Here is a 27,954-nt window from a genome sequence, read left to right on the forward strand (position 1 = left end):
TTGACAAAACGACCCAACTCCCGCAACACCGGTAAGATGCATGCGTCTGGTCCCCAGCACGTGCTGTTACCAATCCCCCAACCCCCTGGTTCTTGCCCACAACGTCAAGGTCATGCCACGATCCCTCCCTCCCTCACCTGCTTCCCGTCCAGGGTGTAGAGGCGCTTCACCACTCCCGAGTCCAGCTTGATGGCGTCGGTTATGTCGGTGAGCACCTGCTCAAAGGAGTGAGCCGTCTTCTTGTTCAGCAGAATCCTGACAGCCTTCCGCGGCTTCACCCCACTTCGGATGATGGTGACCAGCTTGGGCCGAATGAAATCTTTATTTTCCCGCACCTCCGAAGGGCTCCCTTTGGCGGTGGCCAGTGAGGACACGGCCCGGGACGCCGAGGTGGTCTTGACGTTCACCGACCAGTTGGGGTTCACGTTCTTGGTGTACTCCAGCTTCTTGAAGGGCTCTATCGAGCCACAGACATAACTCTCTCCTAAGGAGGAGAGAAACATTTAAATTTACAGGGAGGTAAATTCATTTCCTCTGTCCTACTCTCTGATCTCTCTCTATATAAATATTTCTCCCCGCCATGGAAAGTTCCAACGTGTGGAAGTTCCTGGGCCAGGGATTAACCCAGAGCAGAGACCTGAGCCACAGCAGTGACGATGCCTGATTCTTAACCCGATATGCCACCAGGGAACTCCTCTCCTTTTCCACTTAGAAGCAAGAGCTATGTGTGACTTTTTAAACAACAGAAGAGCATGATCAATAATTAATGAAAGATCGATTTCTCAATTCTAATCTGGCTCTGTCAGCCACAGATTGGTATCGGTGGGGGGGAATCATCATTCTTCCCTTTCTTCCTCTGCATGTTGGTGACAGAAACACTGATACTGAAAAGCTCTCGGAAAGATATGAAAGTGAATTCAAAATAGAAAATATTTAGGGGGATTTAGGTATATTTATATTTGCAGAAAACTTTCACATCAGAGGTACCACCTGAGATCATTTAAAAACTGAAAATGGATCAGAAAACAGCTTCTTAAAATAGCTGTGTAATTTATACGTTTGGTGGAGGTGTTCGCTAAAGATTTTGAAAAGTCAAGCAAAATTCCAAAAACAAGCAGAATAACTGCCCTTCCTTTTCTTCCACCTTCACAGGGTCAACCACAGTGATCCACACACACTAGGAAGCCACATCTTACTTGTTTATAAAGAAAGGGTTATGAGAGCGCTCAATTTACAAACTGCATAAACTCACTTTAAAATAAATACAGCTACATAAGAGGAGTAAGATCTGAGGGTCTAATGTACAGCATGGTGAATACAGTTGATAACCCTGTACAGTGCAACTGAAATTTGCTGAGAGAACAGAACTTGAATGTTGTCACTGAAAATAAAAGGTGATAAGTGAGTTAACTAGATATAGGAGGAATCCTTCACATATGTAAAATCATCATGAGGCACACTTTACATAACTACAATTTTATTTGTCAATTATACCCCCAATAAAGCTGAAAAAAGAAAATACATAAAATTTAAAATGATTCCTTAACAGAGACTCATGTACTGAAGATATTCAGACTAGTATACAGACAGTGGATCACATAAAAAAAAAAACAAAAAAAAACACATGTACCAAGAGACAACAAATTACAAAATGACTGGTCCTGCATATACAGTTCATAACCTTAGGCCAAAGCTCTTTGAAATGAAAGACTTCATAATGGCTTTTTTCTCTTTTAGTAAGTCTTTATAACTGGGAATTGGTAAAAATGCTAAAAAGCCTTCATAATTGCAAGTAAAGTGACCTAGGACTAATCCTACACAGCCATTTACTTTTATCTAAATCCTTGTCCTATTTTTAAATTAATAGTACAAGCACCTAAGGCCATGGAATAGTATTCACATAAAAAACTGAATCAGGGTTTCAAAATAGAAAAGCACACTTTTACATGGTATCAAACATTTACTTTGTAATGTTTTTAAAACACACTCCTGGAGTTCCCTGGTGGCCTAGCAGTGAAAGGATCCGGCATTGTCACTGCCATGGCTTGGGTCACAGTTGTGGTATGGGTTCCATTCCTGACCCGGAAACTTCTGCATACTGAGGGTGCACTCCCCCCAAATATATTTATCTCTGTGTGTGTATGCACACACACACACACACGTGTATACATGCATACACACACACACATACTCCAATGTGTGTTTATACATTTTGTCTCACTGAAAGTGCTACAAATAGTACAAATTTAGTAAACCACCTTTTTAGCCACTTAGCAGATTACTAGTGGTTCCTACTATGCTTTTCTCAAGATTGTGTGGATATCCAAACAAACCCACGGGGGCTGCAACAAGAGCAGTGTTTCTGAAGGTTTGGTGGGAGGGGAGCTAGAACTCTCGGCTTAAGACCTGGCATCTGGGCACGTGGCTCAGGCAAGTCCCCTCGTCCTCTCAGGGGAGGTTTATTCACCCGTCAGGTGATGGCTATGCCAGTGGTCACTTTCATCTCATCAGGTTTTGTGACGATCAAATTAAAGAGTAGAGGTCAAAGTGATCTCAAATGCAAACCTGCTACACAAGTGAAAATCACCCGAGGCTGCACTGCCCTGATTGCGCAGTAAGCACGTTTTATCCTGTGAGGTGTTCCTTGTTTCTAACTACATGGTCACGAGCAGACACAACTTGGGACCCACCTCAACCTGAGGATGCCCTAAGGGTTTCCCAACAAGGCACAAGGGCCATCACGTAGCTGGCAAAACCTGTCTTTGTCAGAATGCTACGCTAATTGGAGATACTCAATTGTCTGATTATTTGTAGGTTTATATACTAAGCGAATAATTAAAATCAAAACATGAGTTCCCTGGTGGCTCAGCAGGTTACGGACCCGACATGTCACTGTTGTGGCTCCAGTCACTGCTCTGGTGCAGTTTCAATCCCTGGCTCCATCCGTGGGCATCAGCAAAAAAAACAAGAACATGGAGCGGTTTACACTTCAACAAAGGAAATTTTCAGCTTTAGGAAAAAAATTTTTAGAAGGGAAGAATTTTAAAGTACTCATATAATACTATGGAATGGCTTTATTGCAAGAGAAAATAAACATTTTTGCATCTTCTTAGACAAAGCAAGCTGAAAATTTCAAAAAGCATGACAACTTTGAGAAGGTAATGCAGGCTTGGTTCAAGCAACGGCAGTGAAGAGAAACCTGTGTTTAATTAGAGGTTGTCACTTTGAGGCTTAGAGGCTTCTCTGCCTCATTTATGGATTCAACGACAAAAATAATCTTGGGCAAGGGTGTGAGACTTCAATAAAGAGGATATTGTGCTATAAAGAAGGTGACAGCCAAAGGGAGAGGAAGGAGCTGGCCACCAAACCCAAGATCACACACGCAACAGGCCTGTCATTTAGACTCTATTACACTATTCAGGAATCCAGGAAAAGCCACGATGGGCTTCCCTACGTGAATACGCTTCTATTAAGCTGTGCAAATATAGTTACATTAAATCTATTTGACCTCCATTTTGACTATTTTTTCTTCTTTTTTTTTTTTTTTTTTAAACTGCGGAAACATGTGGCATATGGAAGTTCCCGGGCTAGGGATCAAATGGGAGCTGCAGCTGCAGGCTTCCTCCACAGCAACACCAGATCCAAGCCACATAGGTAACCTATGCTGCAGCTTGCGGCAGCACCAGATCTTAACCCATTGAGTGAGGCCAGAGATCGAACCCACAGCCTCATGGACACTATGTCACATTCTTAAGCCACTGAATCACAACAGGACCTCCTTGATTAATTTTATCTTAATCATAATTCTAAACTTCTCCCCATCACTAGAGATGTAGCCTCTGTCTAAACGCAGTTAAAGTGGATTGTGCTTTCTGATTTTGTAAAAATTAGCTTTTGATTAATGTCTTAATATGAACAGACATATGGAATGGTTCTGAATGGGAAAAACACATAGTCATGATTTGGTCAAATGGCTCTGGACAGCCTGAATTTAATCCCTTCCTCAACTGGGCAGACAGTTAAGGGCTAGGTTATATTCTTCATTCAAGAATCATCAATAGGTTTTGTTTAAGACCTGACATAAGGTATGTGAGTCAAAGGCCATTCAAACACAGCAAAATAAAGTAAAACTTGTCATTACTCTAATGTACTTCCTCTATACAACTAAGCCATCCCAGAGTTTTCTGGTGTAATTCCTACCACCACAGTGAAATAAAAGTTAATTTATCTAAATCAATGTATATTTGAGAGAAACAGCCCCAATTTGCTTTGTAAGATCGGGATTATTTACTGCAGGTGAAATTAAACAAGGCTGGCAAGATAGCAATGAAGGAAACAGTACAAAAATCTACTTGGAGGTGGAGCTGGAAATTACTAAACACAATGACTTGCTGGTTGGTTATCACATGGTCAGTTTTGTTCCAGTTTATTAGATCCAAAAATTTTTGTGTTAAGGCTTATACTTAATTTGAAATATAATACTCTAGGTATCTAAGACACCCCAACAAATAGCAGTAACCACAGAAGCAGCATCTGTCTGAATTTTTGTGGCATTCGCAAAAGCCAAAAAACTGACATTTACTGCTTAGCAAAAAGAGAAAGAAAATGATAAACTGATAAAGAAAAAGGAAATGAAGCATTAAATTATGTTTGGATCTAACAAATACATCTAAAAGTATCAGAATACAGTAATTTATTCCTGAAAGACAGGCATTTTGAGGACAGTGGAAAACAGAATAATTTGTATACACATACTAGATTTTTTTTTTTTTCTTTTTCTGGCTGCACACACAGCATATGGAGGTTCCCAGGCTAGAGGTCTAATAGGAGCTACAGCTGCCGGCCTACGCCAGAGCCAGAGCCATGCCTGCCACCTACACCACAGCTCACGGCAATGCCAGATCCTCAACCCACTGAGTGAGATCAGGGATTGAACCCACAACCTCGTGGTTCCTAGTCGGATTCATTCCCTCTGCGCTACAAATGGGAACTCCCCATATTAGATTACTGTAAAGGTACTGAGGAGTCCCTGTTTTGTTTTCAAAAAATCACATACAAATTTTAAAATTATTACATTTGCTGTTATTCTTCAAAGTAGAGAGATAATTTCTAACAAAGTTTATTAATAAAAAATTTATATAGTTAATGTTACTTGGCCACTGGCTCTCATTATGAAATTAGAGAATTTGCACTTAAAAGAAATTCTATAAGTCACTATGGAAAACTTTCAATAATACGGTACCAGCTCCCTGGCTGACCTGGCCTGTGGTGAATCAGCTGGAAATGTATTCCTCCACAACGCCCTATATTAAGAGATGCGAGAAGTTCACCCTGTTTTTCCTTATTGCTAGAGGCTTTTCCTTGGCTAAGGGTTGGGACTTGTAAATTCCAGCTGTGACATCATTTGATCTCAGTCTGAAAATGGTCTTATCTTGATTATTCACATGAATAAAGCTGGTTGCTTGAGGATTCCTTTAGGTTCCACATGTGACATATTTAAAAGTATCTTAACTGAGGGCTTTGTGAATACATTTCAATTTCTCAAAGTATAAACTTTGAAATTTTGAATTTTCTTACTGAAAATTCTGCAAATTAAAATTCACTATTGTGAGTTACAATAAAAGCGGGGAAAGATTCAAATATATGTTGAAACCTCTGAAAATGGTACTGAGTTAAATTACATGGAAGATATTATTCACGGAATAAAATATCATACAGTACCTTCTGGATATATTTTATGAGCCTACCTCAGATATACACAGCAACATTTCATAATCTACCTGGAAGGCGCTTGTCTAAGAAGACAATTTTGATAGTGCTATCAAAGGCAAGAAAAAAGATTCCCAAAAGCATTGATGGATCATTCTTCCATGGAAGTGTTTCACAAAATAATAGTACATAAAAATAAGCTTACTAAAAACAAAACTGGATGTCTATGTCAGACCTATGAAAAATATCAACCTCTCAAATTTAAAGCAACAGAAAAATAACAAAGAAAAAATTGAGGGATCCAAATTTTTTTTTAATTTGAAACTGATATAATTGAAAGCTAGAGAAACTAAAATTAAAAGGGCAAAATGGACTGACAACCTGTAATACAAGAGGGTTAATACAGTGTGCAAAGCCTATTATAATTTACAAAAATACACGGTACTAAAATGTATGACAAAGGATAAAAACAAAAGCAAACAGAAATAGAAAATGCCACTAGGGACATTATAAATTGATATCAATCCTTTTGGAAAGCAGCATGGCAAACTGTATTTGGAAGCATGTACATGTTTATTCTCTTTGATAATAATTTTTCCTAGTAACAGAGCAACAAATAGTAACACTGTAACAAGTACAAACACTATCAGCCATGAAATCTAAGAATTTTAAACAACCTCCTAAATTCTCAACAGGTATTAAGACCTGAAAAGAATCCTAAGTCATGAGCTTGTCTTCAAAGAGCTTAGAAAGATGTCTAAATGAAAAAATTCCACCACAAAACAATTAGTGATAAGTGCTAGACAGGTGGTCCAGCAAAAACAATTCAGAGAAGACAAAATATCATTTCCCACTTCCCACTGCATCATCAATGACGAAGATATGGAATTCATGCTGGCCCCAGAAATGAGGGTAAGATTTTCATTAGCAGAAAAGGACAGCATTTCAGATAGAAATAACATAGTAATATGCTCTACTGAACAGTACAGTAAAGGGAGAGTCTGTTTGATATTCATGTCTTCTTAAAAAATAAAATAAAAATGGTTGCAGGGACAAACAGGTTAAAGTGAGACTGCAGCAGGCAACAAGGTCAAGGTTTTTGTGCGTGATCGGACCTGGGTTTAGAAAGACCGCACAGGCTATCATGTGAAGGAAGGACTGAGGTAGGGCATGGGGAGACAGAAGTCAAGACGCCACTTAGAAAGCGATTCTAACAGGCCAGGAGAGGAGCCAGAGAACTGAACTTTACACACTTGCATTAGGGCAGAGAGATACGGATGCTATGAGGAGTACTGAGCAGATGAATCAATGGACTGGACTGTGGTGATGCAGAGCTCATAGGAATACAAGTCTATGACAATACTGAAATAATGGTATTGAAACTCCTATCTTGGCCAATTTCCCACGTGCCACAGCAGATCAAATGAGAAAGGAAACAGTTTGGATTAGATGGTCAGGAAGGAAATTTGGTTGTGCACATACTGAATGTGAAGCTCCTAGGAGCCAACCAGATGGAGATTTCCAGCCAGCAGTTAGAAACAGAGGTCTGGGCTCTGGGAAGGAGATGCATGTGGGAGCTGCAGCTATGGGAACTGAAGAAAACGCTCAGAGAGACCCCACCTGGCTGGACAGGATGAAATCCAGGGTCACACCAGCACTTAAGAGTGCCCAGAGATGGAGGAGCCACCGAAGGGACCAGGAGAAATCAGGTGTCTGGAGCCATGGAAACCAAGGGAAGGTGAGTACATGGCTGGGAGACACCCAGACATCAGCATCCAGCAGCGAAGATAAGGACCCCCAAGAAATCAGTGCCTGGTCATTAGGACGCCACTTGTGGCATCCTAACAGCCATTTCAGTTTGGCAATGATACCAGACTGCTTTCATCCATCTATTCATTTTCTCTTTCCTCTTTCTTCCAGGGATATTCATTGCATACTTGCCACTAACCATGCTAGGCAGTGAGGGCTCCAATGACTCCTGACTTCCAGAGACATGGATGAAAAAAACCAGTATGCTACAATGCAACGAGGCTAACCAAAGGGCTGACATGCACGTGGAATTAAAAGAAGTAGAGATAGCAAATGCAGAAATTTCTCATGCAAGGGCTCTGGACTCAGAGATAAGCAAGACGAAGGCAAGAACTGTTTAGGTTGCAGCAGACTGTACAACTGTAGACTCAGGGGATGGGACTGGAGATGCTGTTGGCAGAACAGGCTACCTGAGTGTTTGTCATCAGCAGATCCTGTCGAAAGCTATGCTTTGCTACCTGCAATCCTCACCACAACCTCTTCTCCCAGGACACAATGAGGCATAAGGTGTTAGGCAGCTGGCTCAAGGCCACCCAGCTAGCCGGGGTGGAACCAGCACTTGGCTGCAGGTGGTCTGACTATGCAGCACAACCTGTGCGCCACCCCCTCTCCCGGGAGGTCACGCATCTTACCCTTCTCACGGAGGGAAGGGAAGCCCAGAGGTGGGGGGCTGCACGAGGGGAGAGGGCAGCTGAGCCCAGCGTCAGGGGGTCATGGCAGACAAGCCACAACAGAAGGAAGTGGCAGGAACAGGGCCACCGAGACAAACACGTTCAAGATCGTGGGCTGTATTTTCTATGGAAGCAGGAGAGCTGCTATGAAGCAAAAGTTGGGCACAAAAAATGGTTTGCGGCCCGGTTTATAGGCAAGAAAACTGGTTCGAAGCCTATGAGACACATGTGCCTAAGGACCTGATCTAGGAGAAGCTGTAGGAGGAACGGGAAAGCGGGGGCAAATACAGAGTCTATAACAAAGTAAAGATAAAACAAACTGAGAAAGAAAAAATAAAGATACCTATTTTTAGCTTAGGGGCCTATTGCAATAGCACAGGGAAGAGATTAACCAGAGTCAAGTGGCAGGAATTTGAGGAGCTACTATTTAATTTTTGTTAAAATTTCTGCATCTTTCAAATTTGTCTATAATGCTCACTCTGTAACAATGTATCACTCCTTCAGGAAAAAAAAAAGTAACCTTTTTAAAACAGTATTGAGAACTATATAATGGTGGTAGAGGCGAGGAAACAAACTGCAGACCTGTCTTAGGCAGAATCAACAGTAACGGGTCGGGATAAAGAGAAGGAAAAGCCAAGAGTGATGTTAAATGAGACGGGGATGCCATTCAACAGGATCCGGAAGATCGAAGATCGGCAGGCGAATGAATTCCGGATAAAGAATGGGGCCACGTCATGCAGGATGAGGTTGAAAGGATTGGGGATGAGCGTATAAATTAACTACATCCAGGTGCTTGGCGTGCTGAAGACAGGTCTGATGTGAGGCTAATGGGACTTCAAAGAGTGGTTAAAAAAATGGACTTGATGTCACAGCAGATGATCCCAAGACAGGAAAGTGGAGGGAGCTGTGTTTAAAAGTGCAACAAGGTAAAGGCAAAAAGAGAAGTTGTCGTGAACTCCGGGAGTAATCGCGGCCCCAGGCAAAGCCCACCAAGGGGTGCCAAAATGCAGTGGGCAAAAGTTAAGGAGAAACAAGATACTCACACAGCCTCAAAGGGCCCCCTCCAAATTTCTATTATGTACAAAGGAGAAAAGAGTAACTTCAGATCGAAGATAAAGACGCCACCTTAACTGACTGGTCAGAGTTAACCTCACCATCAACAAGACATGGCAACGTCACATACTCCTGAACGAAGCCCAGCGAAGGACATGACCCCCTTCCAGGGCATTCCTGCCCCAAGTGCAGAACTTTGAAACTCATCCCTGGATAAAGTGATGAGTCGAGGGACATTCTACACAACAAGCGAGCAGCACTCTTCACACTGTCAAGTCACTGACGACAAAGGAAAAACGCAAGAACTGTCACAGCTTGGAGGAGATGAAGGTGAAAGGATAGCTAAATGCAATGTGTGATTCTGGAACAAAAAAGGCCATTAATGGAGACATTAATAAAAGACAATAGGTTAGTTCCTAGTGCTGTTCCAAAGTCAGGGGTTTTTACTTTTGACAATTGTACAACCCTTGCCTAAGATACTCCCTCAAGGGAATCTGAGTGAAGAATATATGGGGACTTTGTATCTTTTCTATCTTTGACACTTCTGTTAAATCCAAATTACTTTCGAAACAAAAACTTTGCAAAATGAGGGAGGTAGCCTGGGAACAAATTTAAAAGAATCCCTACTTCATGTATTATAATAGGACTTCCATTAGAATGCTTTTAATAAAACATAAAAAAAAATTAGAAAAAAAAAGAGGGTGGCAATTTTATCATTTCAGGGTACAAAGGACCCAAGAGACATGAACATCAAATCATAAATGAAAAGACCGATTCTTCTTTTTTCTTTTAATTTCTGCACCCACAGCACATGCAAGTTCCACGGCCAGGGTCTGAATCTCAGCCGCAGCTGTAACTAAGTCACAGCTGTGCCAACACTGGGTCCTTGAACCCACTCTGGCCAGTGGGGGATCACACTCATGCCTCCACAGCAATCCAAGCTGCTGCAGCTAGATTCTTAACCCATTGTGCCACACTGGGAACTCCAAGACTGATTCATTTGATTTTATAATTTTTTTAAAAATCTGCATGGTAAAAAAAAAACCACAATAAACAAAGTCACTAAAAGACAATCTGAGGAAAAAAAACAAACTTGAAATTACTATCATGAAGGGCTAATAGCTTTAAAAAAAAATCCTACAAGTCCATCAGAAAAGACCCCAACCTGGTAGAAAAATGGTCAAAGGCTAAGAAGAGACAATACATAAGGAAAGATGAAAAGTAAAACTACAAGAGGATACACATTTTTTTCGTAACAGATTGGCAAATGACAAAACATTTGGTAACACATTGTCTTGGAGAAAAACATCCACTCTCATGCATCACTAAAGGGAGTATAAACCAGTACCACTTCTATGAAGAAGAATTTAGCAATAGCTTTTAAAAATTTAATGTTTATACTCTCTATCCAGCAATACTACTTCTAGGAATTGATCCCACAGATAGTCTCCTATATGTGGAAAATCTATATCCAAGGGTATCCCCTGCAGAACTGTTTCTAATAACAGAGGTTAAGATACAACCTAAATCACATCAATAAAAGACTGGTTAAATAAATGATGGCACATTTGTATAAAGAGATATTATGGAGTCAGTAAAAAGATCACAGTGGTTCTAGACTTGCTTTATGATACACTGTTACATGCACAAAGCAAGAGTGCCGACCAGTACGTTAACTTAAGGGCCAATGATATGTATATTCTTAACACGCACTGGTATCTCTGAAGGGATAGATACTCAAACAACTATTAAACTGCTGGCCACAGGGGAATTTGAGAGAGGCATGCATTGTAGCTATTCAAAACTTAATGCACACATTATAAATCAACTATAATTCAAAAAAGTAAATATACAAATAAGAGACCCTTAAGACAGCAGGGAGAGGCACAGAGGAAGCCAACGAATTAGAGGAAAAAAAAAGTAGATGACAGCACATCAGGGGAAAGGAAATTGCCAGGCGAGCTGGGGGACTCAGAAATCACGGTTGGAGAGAGACTGCCTAACTTCGGGGTGAGGTGCGGGTTTATTCCCGAGAGGTCAACTCGGGCGGGGACTCGGACAGCGCCCTCACAGGAGCTCTGGAGACAGGCGGTGACCACGGTGGGGAGGGGGTGTCCCGGCACAGGTGGCGGCTGAGGAAAAGAGGGACTTGCTTCTAATCCATGCAGACCTCACGTACACATGAGCTTATTCACATCCTGAAGACAAGAGACGCACATAGTTTTTACTCTGATGCTTAAAGGAAATGCTCTGGGCCTCTCGCGCCGTCATTCTCACCAATGGTCAAAGAAGGCTCACCCGAGACAGTAAGAGGGGGCCGGGGGTCAAGGACGGGGAGGGAGAAGCAGGCAGCGCGCAGAGCGTCCTTGGGGCAGTGAATCTACTCTGCACTGGACTACAGCCGTAGGCATGTGTCTTTGTACTTCCGTCCAAACCCACAGAACCTACAACACCAAGAGTGCGCCCTCACGTAAACTCTGGACTTGGGGTGATACTGATGCATCAACGTAGACTGATTGACCATAACAAATGCATTCCTCTTGGGGACAGGACGTATATGGGGAATTTCTCTACTTTCTGCTCAATCTTGCCACCACCCTAAAACTGTACTCAAAAATAAACATTTTAAAAGTGTGTGTGTGTGTGGGGGGGATGCCTATTTCTCAACACAGGTCACTGATGCTACAGAATCTGATAAAGAAAAAAAAAATTAACGCATCAATCGGTGCTTAGGATTTATGTTCCATCATTCTCCTCAGAGTTCAAAGGTACTAAACGTTACTCCTCCTTCACCCTCACAACATACCTACATACCCACAGCGGAAGACAGACAGTGTAAACTGGGTAAAAAGGCAATGCTGGGAAAATGAGGCCAAGTCTCAAGGTGAATCACTTGCAGCAAGAGGCCTGCAATTCAACCTTCCTTATTGAGCATCATGATTTTTTTAAATATGTAAAGACCATTTTAAAAGCAAACAATTAAAAGCGTCATCTCATCCGTGGTCTACTCTGAAGTATACATACCTACGGGTGTATATATGTATACACGTGTATTTGTGAACATACATGCGCAGACACACAATCATGCATATGGGTGCACAGACACACACACATTCTACAACTGTACTTCAGTCAACATTTTTAAGCCAAGCTCTATCAACATGTTAAGCCAAATTGAGGCATAATAATCTGTGCATAAGAATAATAATGCAATACCACAAGTGACCATGAGACCATTACAAAGAAACTCACATCTGTCATTGTCAGAATTTCTACCGAGATAAGAAAGAACAGACTTACAGAAAACAATTACAAGTCAAATATACTTGTCACTGCACCCACTAAAATGATTTAACTTAAACTCAAACATCATCATATTGGAAGGGAAAATGAGACGCTAATAACATGCATTGACGTTTACATAAAATTAGTATGTAAAGTGGGAGCTCCGAACATAATGATGAATATGAAGCAACGGTTTGCATTTTATCAGACGAAGCAAAAACATAATTGACAAAGAGGCAAATCTAAATGAATTTCCAGCTAGCTCAATACTAAGTGCAGCTGCATGCTAATTGTCAGTGCTATAAATGAAAAAAAAAATGTGTTGAAACTAAAAAAAAAAAAATTTAATGCAGTAAATGAACTCACCTACCTTACTGAGGTTACCATTTAATCAGAAAAAGGATTTTTTTTCCCCAAAAAAGGAGTTTTTTGACATCAGAACATTCAGTCTGCAGTTACTTCATATTGATTGAGGAGAAAAGTATTTGGAGGCAAATGAAACTATAAAAGCATTTCTGGGAGAAGTATCTGTCATTTCTGGAATTAAGCCAAGGTTAAGAACATTTGTTTTTAAGAGGAAGCTAAGACATAAGATTTCATTTAAAAACCACTATAAAAAAATAAATAAATAAAAACCACTACATATGTATGTGTATAAAACACAAACATGTGTTATCTATACATATACACACATAACTGAATCACTTTGCTGCATACCTGCATACTCTACTGTGAATCAATTATAATTTCAATTTTAAAAAGCCGCCAACAATACCCCATTCAGTATCTCATTAGCAGCAATTATGACCTCAGGCTCTGGCACCAGCCTTCCTGGGTTCAAATCCTAACTCATACCATTTCTTGCTGTGTGTCTCTGGGCAGATCACTTAACCACACTCTGCCTCAATTTTCTCATCTTCCTATGAGGACAGTCACGGCACTTACCTCCTAGGATCATTCAGAATGAAGTAAGTTCACATATGCAAGACACATGCTCAGTACCTGTGTGCTATCATTCTCATCAGCAGTCAGAACAGAGTCTCTCAGGGAAAGTGCTCTCTCGTGCTGATGAACTGATGAAGATGGTGGCGAGCACGCTATGATTCTGTAGAGTCCCTGGATGTAAAGTAGTGCCATTGCCCACCTCTCATACGCTGTCCTCGGTGGACAGGAATCATGGGAATATCTCTGCCACTTCTGAGTAAAGATGGCATCAGGAGAGAAACTGACTTAAGCACCCTTCCCCCATAGATGTCATACAATTGGCTCTACAACAGAGGGCGCCAAGCCCTGGCTATCTTAGGAGGTGCTTTGAGATGCTGGCATATTTTCTCTACAATATCATCAGCCCTCAAAGGGATGGTCTGGTGACTGTTCAGGCCCCTGACTTTGCACTTGATATCGAGGTTCCTTGGAACACCTCACCAAATTATTTATCCTGTATTTTCCAAGGTCACGAAAGGACAGAGCACAAAAATCACAGCTGATACAGGAAGATTTTATGTTCATTCTTCCCCTTTAATTTACTGGAAGTTCCAGCATCTGAATAGAAGGAAAACAGCCAACTCCACAGGCATCTTGGCAGAGTGACGAGTCATCGAAAAGAGATGTGAATTCCCGCAAAGAAACACCAACCCCAGGCTCTTCCACACCCTCTCAAGAGCAGTCATCCTGTGACAGGACTGCCATCCCTGCCAAGGGTTCAAGGGGTGGGAAATGGGAGAAAGTAGAGAAGCCTCAGCCTCGGCTTGCATAACACAAGCTGTCGTTCTAAAGGAGGACAAGAGGGTTTGCCTGAGTGAGGGCAGGACATCCCTCAGGACCCAGACAGACCCCGGGGCCTGGGCACCTGCATCTGGAGGAGAGATGAACTCGGGCGAAATCAAGTTCTCCCCACATTCCCAACTTCCTTTCCACCATCACTTCATCAGGACCTTGAGGCCTCAACTTCGAAAAATCTCCCCTCCAAACCCTCCTGCACTGTTGGTGGGAATGTCAACTGGTGCAACCACTATGGAAAACAGTATGGAGGGTCCTCAGAAAACTAAATATAGAACTACCACATGATCCAGCAAGCCCTCTCCTGGGCAGATATCTGGAAAAAAACTACAATTCAAAAAGGTACATGCATCCATATGTTCACTGCAGCACTATTCACAATAGCCAAGACATGGAGACAACCTGAATGTCCATCAACAGAGGAATAGATTAAGAAGAAGTGGTATATATACACAAAGGAATACTACTCAGCCATTAAAAAGAACATATGCCTTTGCAGCAATATGGATGCAACTAGAGCTTCTCATACTAAGTGAAATAAGTCAGACAGAGAAAGACAAATATCATGTGCTATCACTTCCATGTGGAATATAAAATATGGCACAAATGAACCTATCTACAGAACAGAAACAGACTCACAGACACAGAGAACAAACTTGTGGTTGCCAAGAGCAAGGGGGTAGGGAATGGGATGGAGTGGGATTTTGGCATTAGTGGATGCAAACTATTCCATTTAGAATGGATAAGCAATGAGGTCCTGCTATATAGCACAGGGAACTGTGTCCAGTATCTTGGGATAGAACATGATGAGGGATGATACGAGAAAAAGAATGTGTGTGTATACACATACACACACACATGACTGGGACACTTAGCTGCATAGCAGAAATTGGCACATTGTAAATCAACTATAATTAAAAAAAAAACAAAAAACAAAAACCTCCCATCCAAAGAGAACCCTTGTTTATATCTTGGCATGAATCTAATCTCGCTTATTTCTCTCCAACTCATTTTACTTCCCTTATGTTTTTTGCTTTTTTTGTTTCTTTGTTTTTGCTACCCTGCAGTGTATGGAACGCTCAGGCCTGAGCTGCATCTGCAACCATGTGAGACCCTTAACACACTGTGCTGGTCAGGAACTGAACCCGCACCCCAGTGCTCCTAAGACACTGCTGATCCCATTGCACCACAGCAGGAACTCCTCCCTTAGAATTTCTAACCGAGACCTCATGCCCTGTTCAAGTGAGGCTGGTCCTGACACGAGCGTATTCCAAAGGGGCGACCTAATGCTCACACAAGACACCAGACCTCATCCACGGACCCAACAGTCCCATTTCCACATGAAATGTCTGTAACAGATAAGGACTGTTAATGTAAGTTAAACTTAACAAAAATCAAATGAATATTAATTCCTTTCTATCTTCCAATATCACAGAAAGACAATCCTTTAGTCAAACCTTAAAATAATTTTACAATTTAAGCATACCATATTGGAAAGAATAGCCACCAAACCTAATTTTTGGTCCAGCATCACCCCTATCTTACCATGTAACTGTAGGCACATATCACCTGAATTTGGGGAGCCTCGGTCTCCAGGCATAGGTTTTTGGTTTTTAATGGCCACACCGGTGGCATATGGACATTCCCGGGCCAGGAATTGAATCCGAGCCTCAGCTGTGGCAACACCAAAGCCTTTAACCCACTGCACGGGGCCAGGGCTCCAACTGTACTTCTGCAGCAACCCAAGTGGCTGCAGCTGGATTTATTTATTTATTCATTTGTCTTTTTAGGGCCACACTCATGGTATATGGCAGTTCCCAGGCTAGGGATCAAACTGGAGCTGTAGCCACTGGCCTACTGCACAGCCACAACAACGCAGGATCCAAGCCATGCCTGCAACCTATACCACAGCTCATGGCAACGCCAGATCCTTAACCCACTGAGCGAGGCGAGGGATCGAACCCAAGTCCTCATGGATATTGGTCAGGTTCATCAACCACTGAGCCTGCAGGTGGATTCTTAACCCACTGCACCATGGTGGGAACTCCAGAATTAATAGGTTTGATACCTAGATAGGGTTCCTTTCGGCTCTAAAATTTCATGATCCATTATTTCCAGACATGAAAGTACCTTCAGACATGTAATAGCCAAAGTTCTATTTGCAGCTAGAAATGAATATGAACGTGACTAAAGACATCAAAATGGACTTTTAAAATTCATGTAACATCGGTGTGAGAAAAAGCAGAGAATGCTCTATCATTAAGACGCTTTGTCCCTCAGCCTTTTATTATAAGCTACCTGATCTAATACCCTCAGCTGTTGTTTTTCTTTTTACACTACAGTTGAAGGAACTGTCAAACGTGTGACATGGTAGGGATCACAGCCCCAAGACTGAATGCTCTCTTAGAGATTAACAAGCAGGAGACGGCCAGAGTAATACGGACATGTGGGAACCCAGACTGTATCCTTTCGGATAACTCCGTGCGCTCACCTTCCAGCAGCTGGTCCAGGCTGGAAATCTTCTTGAGCCCATCGATGGTGTAGATTGTTCTCACCCCCTGGGGCAAATTCACGTTATCCGACAGAGTTCGGGTCAAATCAGCCAGCAGGGCCTCAAAAGATCGGAATCGGTCTGGGGAGATGGCATACACAATCCCTTTGAAGTATCGATCTCCGTTTCGATAGAAGCGAACTTTCTTGGCCTTCTTCTCCGAGCTGAGGGTCTGCAGCGTGCGGGTTCGGTAGAAGCTGCAATGGGCGCTGTGCGTGGGGCTGGGCAGCCCGTTCACCCGCGACCCTCTGCTGTATCTCTGCGCCTTATCCCGCTCATCAAAGTGCTCCAGCTCCATGTCTCTGCCGAAGGACATGATGGAACGAAAGTTGAACCTGGGAGGCACAAAAACAGCCACACACTGATGTTACATGATCATCCTGATTTGAAGAGCTCAGATTGAGACCAGCTGGTGGAGATGCTGCCCTAATTGAGGATAGGTTTAACATGGGTCATCAAGTTGGGAGAGAAAAGACAAAGAGATTGAAGAAGCAGACCCAGTGGAAACAGCTCATTAATCAATGCCATTTTTGTCAGAATACAGCTACCTATATACAATGACCAGTTCTGAACAGCTATTATTTCCAACAGTCACAACAAACTTTTCAAAGCATTATTAACCCCATTTACAGATGAAGAAACTGAGGCACGGAAAATTGTCTCCTTAATTCCTTCAAGTAACACAGTTGAGAAATGCTGAAACCACGAACTCAAACCCGGGTTTGCCTGACTCCAAGCCTCCCTGCAAGCCATGTACTAATCCTGGTGGTAGTTAGAAATGAGCTTTCCTATCATTACAGGGCTAAAAACACAAGCTAGAGTGGTGGACCAGGAAACAAAAGAGAGCAGGGAGACCTTAAGAGTCAAGAGTCTTAAGCATTTTACCTAGTGCTTGAGCTCCCCACAGCCAGACCAAGAGCAAATAGAATCAATTCGTAGATTCAACTGACTTAAAAGAGGTTTTCCAACATACTCACATATTCAATTGAAATTAAAAGAAAAAAAAAAGAAAAGTGGATTCACCTTAACTCATTTACTTATATGCAATGCTTCAGATGAAATGGATTTAAAGGGGGGGCGGCGGGGAGGAAGATGAGGAGAAAGAAAAGCAGAAGCACAGCAGAAAAAAACAAGGGGGGATGAGAGTTACTTTCCCTTTGGGGCACGTGGCCTCTCCTTCCACCAAGCCTCTGTCTCCGTGGTTGAGGAAATGGGGGTTTAAAGGTGCTGATCCAGCCTTGACCCCACTGGAACGGGACAACCTGGAGAAATCCACTTCATCACCACCTTGAAGCCTCCATTTCCCCCATCACACCGGGGAAAGATAAGAGTACCCACCCAATGGTTAGTAGCCGCTCTTAAATACGTCAATGCACAGGAAGCTCTCAGGGTAGTGCCCAGCCTGCGATAAGTGCTAACATCGTTTCCTTCGCAGAATCGGCTTTTCTGTCCCTGACTCCGTCACAAAAAGAACCAGTAGGAACAGGCTCCCCCCCTTCCGGTAAGGGAAGAGCCTGGTGAGGCCACCTGATTTCCATCTCAGGACCTTCTCAAAGGTACACCTGTGCCCCTGCAGTCCCCACTGGCTTGCTATGGAGCCTTCTCTGCAGCAGGCTGCCTGTGGGATCACTTCATCCTTGCTCGGGGGTTAAGAGATAAAGGCTTGTGCTGCTGTCCCTTGCAGGGGATCCGTATTTTAACAAGACAATCTAGAAAATTTAGAAACCGCATTCAAAGCAAAGACATTTTAATGACACCATTTCAGGCACACTGAAACAGCATATAAGGGAAATGGAAAAGTGGGAGCAAGAAGCTTACAACTGCACCCCAAAGGTCAGGCCAGACCAACCAAAAGACTGCCAAGCCTCGCTGGCCTTTCCTTCACCCTTAGCAAACTGACCTCTAACCCATTCAGAGTGGCTGCTCATTCATGCTCCAAAGCTTCCTGCACCGCTAGAGACTGTGCCCTCCCGAAATGAATGAAGTGGAAAAAGCTCACATCTATCGAACATCCATGATGTGTCTGACACTATTATGCGGCAATCAATTGGTGTGTCACATGCTGAAAATTCCCGCTCAAGCTCCCAACACCCCAGTGAAGGAGGTGAATGATATCATTGTGCCTGAAGGTGAGTAGAGGATACACCCAGGGTCCCAAAGTCATAATCGAGGGCCATAGGACTTGCACCCCAACTTACTCTGAACCTGGCACCCCCTCCTTTCTGACCTCCACAGTGCACTGTGCCCTAGAGGCGCAGACCCTCTGAGATTGGCTCCTCAATGCACTTAAAGTAGGTTTTTAAGGCCCTCACTCCTAACTAGCTCTATGACCTTGGGCAGCGACTTAACTGCCAAAAACCCTGTCTGCAGAAAGACTGGGCACTGATCAACAGGTCTCCAGTGTATTCACCTGCTCACAACCGCAGCGCTGACCCTGATGGGGGAAGGGAGCAGTGGAGGGAGATTTAATCTGGAGTGATTATTAGTGTATTATTTTCCTCCAAGTATGAAGACTACCTCATGCCACTTAAGAAGTCATAACGATCTAAATTTGCATTTTTCCAGAAAAATACATAGCATACGTAGGTAGATATGAACTGGTTTCCTTGATTTTCAAGTTAGGTAACTTCAAAACAATAATCAGTTAATATCCAATCCTTCAGAGAGCTATTAATTAAGTAAGAGAACCAATATTTTGCTTGTGGTATCATAACTGCTCCTACTTTTTAATTAATTGTTTTAAAAAGGAGTTCTTTTATCTTCTAAAAGGGGTGTGAGTGTGTTTGGGGGGTGGGGGTGACACTGCCAGTTCTCAAATACCCTTGCCAACTTGGCAAGCTCTTCAAGCTCTGTAAATTATGAAGACCAGATTGGCTGTTGAAGGTTTTGTTTTATTTTTAAAGGTGGTGATCATTCTTCCAACCCTAGGGTTTCCTCCCAAATCTACATAAACCAAAAGAAACCACGCAGACATGCAGGAAGGACGGCACAATTGTGCCACGAGAGTCCAAATCTAGTTCCAAGGGACTCTTGTTGATTCACAATTTGCCAAGAACAAGTAATTTCGCAATTGTTGGAATTCCCTTGAAGGAACGGGCTTCTAGAACCAAGAATTCCACACCAAATGGAAGCGGGGGAAAAAGATCAATTTAAAATAGAGAAAAGTTGATTTTGCTTGATGATATCTGTATATTTCCCCAAACTGGATCTTATCTTCAACCAGGGCAGGGACCACATCTTTTATTACCCTTCACTGAGCCTGCCCAAAAATAGGCAATGATGTTGGTGACAAAGAAAAACCACACTCAGAGTGAAATCATTCTCCAAGCTCCGGCTACTGCTAAAGGAAGGTCAAAAACCACACTACACACCCCCGAGTTCCGAATATTATGTGTGGCATCAAAATAGGTGTTCTTCCTCTTGCTTGGCTGGCTCAGCAATTCCTTTGGCTTAGTCGTATATCTGAACCAAGAGCTCCCGAGGATTCACTGGGCTTCCACAGGTCTCCACTTTCATCAAGGAAGCCTGCTAAGCACACAGCCATGTGTTCACAGACTCTAGGTGGCTAAGAGCCTGGGCACACATGTGTCGTGGCACCAAGAAGGTCACCGCACTGCCTAAGCCACAGAGCTCAGAGACACTTGGGTGGAGGAGACCGGGCCTGGCTCTTACCAGAGATTTCCCTACGAACACTGCCAGGCCGAGAACCCAGCCTCTTCGATTGTTCTCTGAGGGATTTCTCACCATTCTGAAGAACCTCTGTGTTCACCCTTCTCCAGATGAGCACATGCGTTCCTGTTTCAGAGAACACACACACCTAATAATGGGGCATAAATGCCACCACACCTAAAAAGAGGCTAGACTTGGAGGTTCCAAGGCACATTTCGCCAGTGGGATCAGGATGGAGGTGGACGGCCAGGTGTGGAATAAGAGGCACACACACCCTCAGAGTCAGGCACCACCCTGGCCACAGACATCACAGGATGTATTGGAAGCTCTTACAATGTTCCTATGGCTAACCTCTCCGAAAATCCTTTCTGACTTGCATTCTTGTGACATTTCATACTTAAAACGCTGTCCTACTTTCCCGTCAACGAAAAGAGATATATTTAGGAACATTCATAAAACGTATTCATGGAACGCCCCGCAGTGTGGCCGCAGCACGCGTGTGCACCTTCCTTCGGCCACACACTGACAGGTGCGGGGAGAGGAAGCCGGTCCGGTCTGAAAGAACGCTTTCACCTGCTCCATCTCCGACAAGCATCTCCTGGCCAAATCCAGCAGCGATTCCCAGCAAACCCGGTTTTCAAAAGCAGCCTCTTTTGTGGGGCAGTGCGGGGCTGTGCGTGCGCTCCCACTAGGAGGAAAATGCCATTTCCTCTCCGCAGGCTTTTAGCACTGCAGGTACTAATTTGTACATGAGGCAGCCTGGCTGTCCCCGAAGGAACTTGAAACCCTGCAAATGTACTTACAACACCCACCCTGCAGGCACCCACCATGCACACACCACCCTCCCGGCACACACAGGAAGCACACACACAATAAGCGGCCTGGCCCGACCACTCCTTCTGGGCGCAGACTTGGTCCTCGCTCCGCGGCCAGTTCTGACAATGACAAACACCTCGCCCGGCTCCTCCACCCCGCCTCTCCATCTCCACTAACGGCGAGGCGAAAAGCCCGGGGGCCCCGCTCGCCCGACTCCCCGTTTTCAGCCCGGGGGCACCAGACAAAAGAGGCAGGTGCCAGCAGCCCCGGGGCCGCCCGCACACGCCGGGCCGGGCCACCCTGGCCCCGGCAGGGCAGCGCCTTTCGAGGAACAGCAGGCGGGGCGGCGGGCCGAGGGGCGCTGCCCCGGCGCCCGCGCCTGCGGGAGGAGCGGGCGCTGCCAGGCCTCCGGCGGAGCCCCCAGCCGGCCCTCCCCGCAGCCCCCTTTCCCAGCAAGGGCAAACCACGCACCGGTCCGCGAAGAGACGCCGCCGGGGGTCTTTGTGGCCGCGCTCGGGGCGCCTCCTGGTGCTGTCCTCGCCGGGCTGGGCGCGGCCGGGCTGCGGGCGGCTGGGCGGCGGCGGGGCCGGGGCTGGGCGGCGGCGGCGGCTGGAGCGCGGGCGTCTGGGCTGCGGCCGCTAGTGCAGGGACGTGCCTCGGCCGCTCCTCATTGAAATGCGGCGCTTCACACAGCCTCTCTCCAGCCTGTCTCCGGAGGAGGGCGGCGGCGGCGGCGGCGGCGGGCGCGCTCTCCTTCCTCGTGGCTCCCTCGCTCACACGCCCTCCCCGCTCCCTCCTCCGCCTCCGCGCGCGCGCCGCCGCGCCCCCGCCCCTCCCGGCCCTGCGCACCCACCGCGGCTGCGCCTCCCGCCCTCCTCCTCCTGCCCGCGCCCGGGGTGCGAGTGGCCGGAGCAAAGCCCCCACCCTGCCCGGAGCAAAGCCCCCACCCTGCCCGGCCCCCACGGGTGCTGGTCTGGGGATTGAGGCCGGTCCGATGGTGGACCTGAGCACAGAGGAAGAGAACGGGCACGGATCTGAACCAGGTCTTGCACCAGGAAACGTGCAAGGCGGAGAGGTGAGGTGTGGTCCGGCGGTGAGCCCCTCTACCTCACGGGAGGTAAGGAAAAGAGATCCTCCCCCCGCTGAGGACACACTTCCAGGTGCCCGCATGGATTGTTTGACACCTTTCCCAAAATGATGGAAGCCACCGCCATGGCCCTGTCATCACTTCTCGCCCAGGACACATCCATGCAGCACCTCCTGGGAGGACCATCCCCAGACTAGAGGCATAGATCCCACGGTCATCTCCACTTGAGTCACCCTAAAACAGTGACCTCTGCATGGAGCCGAATAGGTCACAACAGGCCCTTGAAAACTTAGGGGCCGGGTTTCCCTCCTGGACACCTCATGGCCGTCAAGGCTGGCGGTCCGCGCTGGAAAGCGCCATGAGCTCCCACAAGCCTTCCCTTCCCCAGGCAGGAATGTTCTCAGAAATCCGTTGCTCACAGCTTCCTTCAGCTTTTGCACGAAAGTCCAAGGAGGGGGATCAGGTCACAGGCTTCTGAGAAACCTTCTCCTGGTTCAGCGAGCAGCCTGAATTTTGGTCCAGTTACTCTCCTAACTGTGGATCATGTCCCTCAAGACATGTGTTTGTCCCAAATACTCGTACATACACAAATACACATGTATTTTTCTCTTGTCAGCTGAGCCATTATGTATTTGACTAGTTATTATTAGTAAGAGCTATTCTGAAATACCTTCAAAGTATTATGTAAATACTAAATAATTACTGTTTGTTATAAGTCGCAGCTCAAATGAGATGCATGTTACATATTGAACAGTAATGCAGTATTTATTTTTGAACTACCGAATAGCTCAGGGATGAGAGTACAATGAACTCACCAAATTAACTAAATGCAAAGTCCTGAGCCTGTTCCTTCAAATTCTAATCAAAAAGAGGGCCAAGGGTGAGTGCAAAGAAAGTAAGGAGCCAAGTGTATTTTGAGAAGGGAAAGCAGAGCTTCTGTTTATCTTTCCTGTAACAAATGCCAAGTGATTTTTTGCCAAAATGCTAAACCAAGAAATACATGCCATCCCCCAACCCCTATAGGTATTCTATCAGGGTCATTTCTCAAGCACTTTGAATAACTCAACCATATCTTACCTCTTTCCTAGCTCTTCTACCTGGGATATGCAGATTATGTCCAAAGAAACACGTTCGAGTTTGATTTTTTTTGCATTGTGCTCTCACTAGAAAAGGGGGGCACCATTAACCCTTTCAGGACACCAAAGGGCAACTGATCCCTAAGTAGATGGGAGTGCTAAAGAATACCCACCAGCCACGACACTGTGGTCACAGCATTTCATCAGGACAGCAGGCTGGTACTAAATGCCACCCCACCCCCCCACCGGTGACCTGACAGAAGTAACGACAGAGGTGCCCAGATTATTTCCAGGATAGTTTTTGGCAAATCTAACTCCTACTTAATAATGATTCCTAATTGAAAAGACATTTAACCAGGTAACTCCTAGTTCAAGTAATTTTCAAAAACTGATGTTACTTCCTATACATCACCAGCGTACTGATATAAAAAATGACTGGAATTAATCCATTCTTTTCTCCAGGAGAATCTGAAGGTAACAAAAACCTTACTTCCCAAAGGTAATGCTGTTTAAGCTGTGTACCCCAGTTGCTGCCCCAAGCAGCCACAGCTCTATGTCTTGCAAGATGACAATGGTCTGGCCACAGTTCTATCGGTGGTTCCTGTTAGTTTTGCTCGCTTTTTGCTGTGCTTGGAGGACTTTTTTTTTTTTTTTTTGTACATGATCTTATTTCATCCTCACAAGAACCATTCAAAGGAGGCATTATGAAGTTCCTGTCATGGCTCAGGGGAAACAAATCTGACTGGTATCCACGAGGACGCAGTTTCGATCCCCGGCCTTGCTCAGTGGTTAAGGATCGGCATTGCCATGAGCTGTGGTGTAGGTTGCAGATGTGGCTCGGATCTGGCGTGGCTGTGGCTGTGGTGTAGGCCAGCGGCTCCAAGTTCAATTCAATTCCTAGCCTGGAAACCTCCTTATGCCATGGGTACGGCCCTAAAAAGACAACAATAAATAAATAAATAAATAATGGGCATTAATACCTTGATGGAACAGATGAAGGAATGTAGGGAGAGGTAGGTTACCTCATTTGCCCACAGTCATGTAGCTAATAAATCTCAAGCCCAACACCATTTTTTTAAAACGCCTGTGTTTTAACGCTCAAGTCAGAGAGTTCCCGCTGCGGCACAGTGGCTTAATAATCCAGTTTGTCTCTGTGGTGGCATCAGTTGGATCCCCAGCCTGGCACACAGTGAGTTAAGAATCTGAGGTTGCTGCAGCTGTGGTGCATTGTTTGGTGCACAGGACTCAGCTGTGGCTCAGATTCAATCCCTGGCAGGGGAACTTCCATCTGCCCCAGGTGCAGCCAAACAAAACAAAACAACAACCCCTCAAGTTAGTTTTCCAACTACTATGGCCATATGCTTATAAAACAATACCAAATTCTAATGTTAAGTGTAATCTCTTTTGGAAAATGCAGTCTTTTAACCAATGAATTTATTATTTCATAACAGAAATCAGCTCTTGCTGTTGTGAACGCTGCTTCCTGTAGCAACATGTGCCATCAGATGTGTCTGCTCTGAGCTCAACTTTCTATGAGTACGTTTGCACTTCATACTCGTTTACAAAGTTGATGGAAAAATCTTACCTAAATATGTTTTTTTTTTCCTGAAATTAAGTTTTCAGATGAAGCCAGGGAAGATAAAGAGCATTAAGGATAATTTTTAGTTGACCACATCTCTCTTTTCAGGTACCTTTTATTGTCTTCTTCATAGAAAATGTGCTCAATCAGACAGATCCAAAGAGAATTTCAGAATAAGGGTTATTAGCAGTAAGTGATGCACTTCCAGATTCTCCCGTCTAGGAGGGGGAATATACTGTCCCATTCATCAGCTCTCTTCGGTCCTTCTTTGGGACCAAGGGCACGCCGTGCTCCTGGGTCAGGGTACCAAGCATATTTAGAGCCCACTTCAATTGTGGGAAACAGCTTTCTAGAACACAATCATCATTCTAATGATATATTCGTCCTGTATGGTATTTAGGCTCTTTATGGCATCTCCCACAGCGTTTCCTAATTGTGTCTAATTGCAGAACACTTGCATCTGCCTTCTATCAGAACGAAGGAAACTCTGAGACAGGGACCTTGCAGCAGCCTGTCCAGTTCCACTTGGTGCCTGAATCCCCTCCACAAGTGGTCTTTCAGCCTTCACTCTGTGGCTCCTGAAGGTGGCACATGTGACAAAGTGAAGAGAAATAAAATTATCCTCGGAGGGTTAGGATAGATCAGGGGATTCTAGACATAATGGATGAAATCTTTAAAATGAACATTTTAACTGGCCATTTGTCTCCGGTTGGACGCTCCAGACATGACGAGGTCCAAACTCCATAAGGTTCTAGACCTGCACAAAGGAGCCAAGGACTCTACCACCCGAGATGCCCTCCCTAAGACGGCAGAGAGCTTCCCAAAGTGCATCTTTCCCCTTCCTCGGTATGGTTTCCTCTGGGAGAGGGGGAGTCAGCACAGCCCACGCCCCTGCTGGGCAGCTCCTCAAATGAAACGGAGAGTCACTTCCCTCAAACTTTCCTGGGGGATCTACGAAGAAGAAATCGAATGGCCCTGACTTCTCTGTGACCGCCTTAGCATCTTCTACCAAATTCTACTTTCAGTTGACTAGGAAGCCCCAGCCCTTGAACTGTTTCTCATGACGTGCTTAGGAAGTGCCAGTGCTGCAGCTGTCACTACCTCCCTCAACATCCGCCTCTCAGACCTGGGACCAGGGCGGGCAATGGTGGTCTGACTGGCAAAGCACCACAATTTCAATTGTCCTCAACACACTGCTTCTGTTTGAGAAGCCGAGCATCAAATCAGCGTCTCTAGCAGGTGTGCTGCGCCATTGACTCACCCCGCCAATTAAAATCTCCATGTGCTTCACGTGTTTTGCTCTTAAGGGCCCTCATTCTGTGTTTGTTCAATTAGATGGGGGGGGCAGGTCCTTATTAAATTGCATGTTGTTATTTGGTCCCCCTTTCTAACCTGTTGAGTGGGATCCTTTTGGACACACTACCTCACCATCATAGAAGCACCGTCGCTCCAGCCTCCCTTCGGTCTGATCATCTCAGTTGTGGATAAAAGCTTTCAACAGAACGTGGTCACAGCAGGCTCCATTAGCTACAGCAAATAAAAACATGTTGTCTATAGCAAATAAATATCTAGAGATCCAGTGATGGCTAAAATTCACATTTGTATATCTAGGATTATATCCTTGACTTTCTTGCTATTTTGAGGTCCTGGGTATTTATTTATAGACCACACATAAGGTTTCATTCCTTCTTCCATTCATCCAATAAGTAATTTTCAAGTGTCTGCAATATGCCAGGCACCGGGGTAGGTGGGAACAGTATAATCAAGGCAGAGGAATTGCAAGGATCCTCTGCCTTGAGAACCTGTGGGGAGGAAGGTGTTAAATGCAAATGATGCAGTCACTTAATTCCAATTTCACTAAGTACCGGGAAGTAAAAAGAGAGCTTCAGAGAGAAAGAAATATTGGGAAAAGATTTGAAGCTTCCTGAAGTAACAGGGTGGAAGAGCAGGATGCCAGGCAGAAGAAATAGCCCTGTAAATATGCATGGGAAGCAGTTTGTTTAAAGAGCAGGACAGAGGAGGAAAATACTCTAAGAATTTAGATACACAAGCTGGGCCTCCTGTAAGTTTGCCACCTTAAATCATACTTTCTGGAGGCCCCCTGAAAGCCTCAAGTTCTCAATTCAGTTTTAAATGAGGTACTCTCCAGGTATTTAGGAGAAGCAAGATAACCCTCACTGAAGAAAACTATCTTTAACTGGGTCCTCAAAAGATCACCACTGATAAACTTCTGAAGAATTTACGCTTATGGCTTAAAAAAAAAAAAATCACAAAATATATCAATAAAGAAAGGATCATGAGTATGAACTAAAAAAAAGAAGGAAATAGAATCAAAATGATTTCTGGTAGCGAAGCTATCTAGCATGGGCTATAAAAAATAGATACTAGACGCATGTGTAGAAGAAAGGATACAGGATGCAAGCAAAGAACTAAGTATTATCCAAAAAAGACCCAAAATATTTAAACAAAGTATCAAAAATAACTTGCGAAAATTATAAATAACTTGAATTAAAATCCGAGCCATGGCTTGTTCAGCAAATCTGTACAGCTACAGAAAGATTTAACAAACTGGAAATTAGATCCAAAGAATTAATCTGGAACACACCAGAGAGAAATGAAGAAATGAAAGATACTAAGTAATAGTTGACTTATAATAATTTAGTTAAAGTTTTTAAAAATACTTCTCAGTAGAGTCCCAGAAAAAGAACAGGAAAGGAAATAATTGAAGATATGGTTTAGCATTTTTATTTATTTATTTATTTATCATTATTATTATTTTTGTGTTTTCTGGGGCCGCACGCACAGCATATGCAGGTTCCCAGGCTAGGGGTCTAATCGGAGCTGTACTCACCAGCCTACACCACAGCCAC

The 27,954-nt window shown here is 44.3% G+C and overlaps 2 protein-coding genes across 17 annotated transcripts in view; one reads left to right on the forward strand and one right to left on the reverse strand.

Moving 5' to 3' along the window:
• Window positions 1-27,954, reverse strand: part of DCLK1 (doublecortin like kinase 1) — a 383,845-nt gene that overhangs the window by 320,007 nt on the left and 35,884 nt on the right. For 11 of the 16 annotated variants that reach the window (XM_084981510.1, XM_084981508.1, XM_084981509.1 and 8 more), the window contains 2 exons: window positions 16,798-17,192; window positions 138-484 (listed from right to left, as the gene is read on the reverse strand). In XM_084981510.1, coding sequence (XP_084837636.1) covers window positions 138-484; window positions 16,798-17,173 — 723 coding nt within the window. In that variant the 5' untranslated portion in view covers window positions 17,174-17,192. Of the gene's footprint in view, window positions 1-137; window positions 485-16,797; window positions 17,193-18,195; window positions 18,297-21,813; window positions 22,096-27,954 lie in introns of those variants that run through there. The other 5 variants (XM_021065208.2, XM_021065210.2, XM_005668337.3 and 2 more) reach the window with 2 other exon arrangements.
• LOC146398531 (uncharacterized) lies at window positions 20,759-26,676 on the forward strand. Its single transcript, XM_084982499.1, has 4 exons — window positions 20,759-20,776; window positions 21,119-21,189; window positions 21,436-22,417; window positions 23,518-26,676. The coding sequence occupies exons 1-4, from the start codon at window positions 20,759-20,761 to the stop codon at window positions 23,641-23,643; spliced, it is 1,197 nt and encodes a 398-aa protein (XP_084838625.1). The 3' UTR covers window positions 23,644-26,676.

Source organism: Sus scrofa, chromosome 11 (genome assembly GCF_054392235.1).
Source record: "Sus scrofa isolate SSC_HxYL_T2T_F1_AM1 chromosome 11, Sscrofa_HxYL_maternal_Yorkshire_Landrace_v2.0, whole genome shotgun sequence".
Classification (NCBI taxonomy): domain Eukaryota; kingdom Metazoa; phylum Chordata; class Mammalia; order Artiodactyla; family Suidae; genus Sus; species Sus scrofa.

What these genes read in the sequence shown, in the direction of transcription:
- LOC146398531 (XM_084982499.1), top strand. An exon ending in GCAGCCTCTTTTGTGGGGCA is followed by an intron (nt 21,190 to 21,435) that starts GTGCGGGGCTGT and finishes TTCTGGGCGCAG; the next exon opens with ACTTGGTCCTCGCTCCGCGG. An exon ending in GAAACGTGCAAGGCGGAGAG is followed by an intron (nt 22,418 to 23,517) that starts GTGAGGTGTGGT and finishes CCTCTTTCCTAG; the next exon opens with CTCTTCTACCTGGGATATGC.